The sequence below is a fragment of the Pogoniulus pusillus genome, chromosome 22, assembly GCF_015220805.1.
Source record: "Pogoniulus pusillus isolate bPogPus1 chromosome 22, bPogPus1.pri, whole genome shotgun sequence".
Lineage (NCBI taxonomy): Eukaryota > Metazoa > Chordata > Aves > Piciformes > Lybiidae > Pogoniulus > Pogoniulus pusillus.
In genome coordinates, this window is record NC_087285.1 from 17,648,104 (window position 1) to 17,651,966 (window position 3,863).

General features: G+C 61.2%; 1 protein-coding gene across 1 annotated transcript; it reads left to right on the forward strand.

Moving 5' to 3' along the window:
* Positions 1-1,617: 1,617 nt before the first annotated feature.
* Positions 1,618-2,719, forward strand: HAND1 (heart and neural crest derivatives expressed 1). The gene is made up of 2 exons (XM_064161311.1): positions 1,618-2,124; positions 2,618-2,719. The coding sequence occupies exons 1-2, from the start codon at positions 1,618-1,620 to the stop codon at positions 2,717-2,719; spliced, it is 609 nt and encodes a 202-aa protein (XP_064017381.1).
* Positions 2,720-3,863: the final 1,144 nt, after the last annotated feature.

Below are 3,863 nucleotides of genomic sequence, written 5' to 3' on the forward strand. Positions count from 1 at the left end.
AATACAAGCGCCTGCAAACAACCCTCCAACGTTTCCACCCTCCGCTGCAAGATGAATCGCTGGAAAGCGCCGTTAATCGCTAACATACCTTGGGCCCAAAGCCCCTTCCTGCCCCGCCGCGCTGTGATCGCCACCGCCGTGCCCAGGCTGTCCTCGCTGGGAGTAACTGGAGCAAAAGCAGGGGTCAGCCTCAGTGTCACCCAGACAGGATCTGGGAGCCGTTGCCCTGGGGATCTGCCTGCCGTGGGTGCGGAGGGGAGTGAGACACGCTGCCAGGCTCAGGTTTGGGAGCTGTGGTAAAGTACAAGACCCCAAACTCAAGGAGCTCACCCCAGCCTTTTTGCGGCCAAGCTGTGACAGGGAAAGGCAGGGCAAATGCTCACTGCCCCATTATAAACAGATCTGTCTGTGTATGTAACACCCATTTGATGTATTTACGTGTGTGTGTGTGCAGTGTCTGTGCGTGGATGTGCAGCGCACACGTGTGCTTGCACACTACACATGCAGAGTGCATGTGTACCCAGCGTATGCAGCACACGCAGGTGGGGGATTTCATATGCATTTTACACCCATGTAATTTATACACACTTCGTGTGTACAGCACATGTGTGCTGCTGGGGGGTGTGTGTGTGTGACAGGTACAGTTGAGTGCCTGCGTGCAGCACTTCCGTGGTGTAACTGCACATGTGTGGGTGCAGCGTGTGGATGTGCAGCCCGCCTGAAGGTGCAGAGTGTGCAACACGCGTCTGTGCACGGAGACACATATGGACAACATGCTCCGTGTACAGGGAACCCCCATGCCATCACCACTGCCCCCTTAGTGCCTAGCCTGGGGGTGCCCAGCTAGTGTCTTCTCCTCCTTGTCTCCCGCATCACCCAATTCCCTCGGCACACTGCTCATGCTCTGGCTTCAAGAGCGGCACCGAGCACCCCGCTCTGCCTGGCCGGTCCCACACCCACTGGGCTGAGCCCGACCCGCGTGGAGAAGAGACCCAGCACTGCTCCCGCCGGCGGCTCTGGCTTTCGGGCAGCAGAAGCCCCCTGGTCACTGTGGTACCGCAGGACCCACACTGCCCGGCCCGTCCGTCGGGGCTCCCAGCACCCGCGACTCTCCCGCATCCATTGCCGCCTCTTGGCCCCCGGGGGGAGCTCGGACACCCCCGATCGGGGAACAGGGAAGCGGAGGGGACCGAAGAACGACGGGGCGGGGGCTGGGTTCCCCCCTCGGGTCACTCCTACGAGCACGGAGCAAGCCGGAGGCGAAAACAAGGAGCGGAGGTGTGAGCCCAAATAAACCGAGTCCCCACCGCGGCGCACGCCCCCTCTGCCTCCCTGCTCCCCCCGGGGCCCCCAAGCATCCTCCCCTGCCCATTGGCTCCGCGGCGGGGGGGCTCTTGGTCCTATATAAAGGCAGGGCTGGAGGCTCCAGAAGGGGTTAAAAAAAAAACCCCAACAGAACCCAACAAAACAACAACCCTCAAACCCCAGAGCAAGCCACCACCATCGCAGCCCCACACCGCCGCCGCCGCTGCTTGCCGTGCCCGCCCGGCGGGGAGCGCTTCCCGGCCGGCTATGGAGAGCTGCTGAGCGCGGCCCCTAGGGCCAGCGGGGCCGACCATGAACCTGGTGGGGGGCTACCAGCACCACCACCACCACCACCATCACCACCACATGCTGCACGACCCCTTCCTCTTCGGCCCGGCTGCGCGGTGCCACCAGGACCGTGCCTATTTCCCTGGCTGGGTGCTCAATCCTGCTGAGGTGACTCCCGAGCTCGCCGGGCAAAGCCCTAGCTACGGCCCCGCCGAGTACGGCCCGGCCGGACAGGGACGGCTGGAGGCTCTCAGTGGCCGCCTGGGCCGGCGGAAAGGGGTCGGGGGACCCAAAAAAGAGCGACGGAGGACGGAGAGCATCAACAGCGCTTTCGCCGAGCTCCGCGAATGCATTCCCAACGTGCCCGCCGACACCAAGCTCTCAAAAATCAAGACCCTGCGCCTGGCCACCAGCTACATCGCCTACCTAATGGAGGTACTGGCCAAGGACAGCCAGCCCGGGGACACCGAGGGCTTCAAAGCCGAGATCAAGAAGGCTGACGGCAGGGAGAACAAGAGGAAAAGGGAGACGGTAAGAGACGGGGCCAGGAGCGGGAGGCGAAAGCCCCTGGGCTAGGGAGTAGGGGGGAACAGCTCTTCCCGGGCCTGCTGGAGCCTTTTTTTTCCACCTTAAAAATAATTTAAAAAACTCACTCATGGGGAACGACTCAGCTGAGAAAATTTCCCCACAGGCCGGGCAGGCTCTGGGACGCTTTCCCCGAGGGATAAATCCCGGGACAGTCCGCAGCATAGCTTGCCGCCCGTTCGTCGTTTCCCTGCCCTGGCCGCTGTCCCGGGGTGAGCGGGCGCGGGTGCTTTTCGGAGCAGGGGCAGCCGCATCACTCCTTGCTACAGCGGGCGGAGTGGGGCTGCGGGGGGCTCCAAACTCCTCTTTATGCTTGGGCTGGTCAAAGCCTCACGGAGCCGAGTCCCGCGGCGGGCGCAAGGCGTCGGCGGCCGGCCCGAGACCTCCACCTCCTGACGGCTCCTTCCTCCCCCAAACCTTCTCGTCTCCTCTCCCACAGCAGCCCGAGGTCTACTCGCAGCCTTTGGGCCACGGCGAGAAGAAGCTGAAGGGCCGGACAGGCTGGCCTCAGCAGGTCTGGGCTCTGGAACTGAACCCCTGAGGGCTTCCCCGTCGCCCCGACGGCATTCCCCGCTAGCCCCTCCATGTGCAATGTCGGAGAGAGCCCGGCCCAGCCCCCGGAGCCGACTCAGGCGCAGGATGCGGGTACCCGGCCCGGTTCCCCCCGCCGAGACGGATGCTCCGCAGGAGAGAAGCGAAGAGCCCTGCGGGGCTGGATTCTGCCCACCCTGTCGGCAGCGCGGACCGGCCGGGCCATTTTACTCCTTCGCCCCTTCCCCCGTTTGCAGTAATCCTTGCTCCTTCCCGCTGTCAGCAACGATCTGCGGCTCCTGTCCTTCCGGGCCGTGCTGAAACGGTTTGATTCGTTTGCTGTTGTAAATATGAGCTCCTCTATCCCTGTCCCCATCCTTGTCCGCTGCTTGACAGACGTGTGGCTGTGATGAAACTACCTAGAGGTGCATTCGGGAACACTCCTGTGCCGGGAATTCTACCTCAGATCTGCATGACCACTTCCCGAGGGACCGGGCACACCACACCACGTATTTAAAACAGAATAATTAAAATAAAATGAAATAAAATCTAAACTTCAAGCAAGCAGCCTTGGGTCCAACCCCTCTGCTTTCCCCTGCTCCAGAGATGCAGCTGGGCAAGGGGCTCTGTAGGATTAAGGAGTTCCCTGAAGTCCTTGCCCTGCTGTAGGACTGATCTGTGAGAGGGAATTTCCTCCCGTGGGGATTTGGACTTTTTTACACTGTGCTTGTTCGTCCCAGGAGCCGGGAGGGCACTGTCAGTGTGTGTCTTCAGTCTGTCCCAGGTCAAAGTCTACCTCTGCCCTACGGCCCCTTCCCTCCTGATCCATGGAACCAGCTAGAGGGACCAGACTAGTTTTGGCTTAGGGAAGGATGGCAGGGTCAGGCCTTCCCAGTGGCTGGCTGGTGTGAGCATCACAGAGCTGTGGATCCCCAATTTTACTGCTGCCACGCAGAGCCTCTGGGCTTGGCTCCCCTTTACAGCTCTGGCACCAGCAGAAGCCTCTTCCAGAGATCTTCTCTCAGGCATTGCCTTGGCTGCATTTTGAAGGAACAACAGCCCTTCCTTGATGTCTGACCACCGGCCTCAGACACCCCAAGGCTCATGCAGCCCATAATCACCTCTGTCACCTTTTGGGCATAAGTCCTTAATAA

What these genes read in the sequence shown, in the direction of transcription:
- HAND1 (XM_064161311.1), top strand. Translation starts at nt 1,618, where the DNA reads ATGAACCTGGTGGGGGGCTACCAGCACCACCACCACCACCACCATCAC. An exon ending in ACAAGAGGAAAAGGGAGACG is followed by an intron (nt 2,125 to 2,617) that starts GTAAGAGACGGG and finishes CCTCTCCCACAG; the next exon opens with CAGCCCGAGGTCTACTCGCA.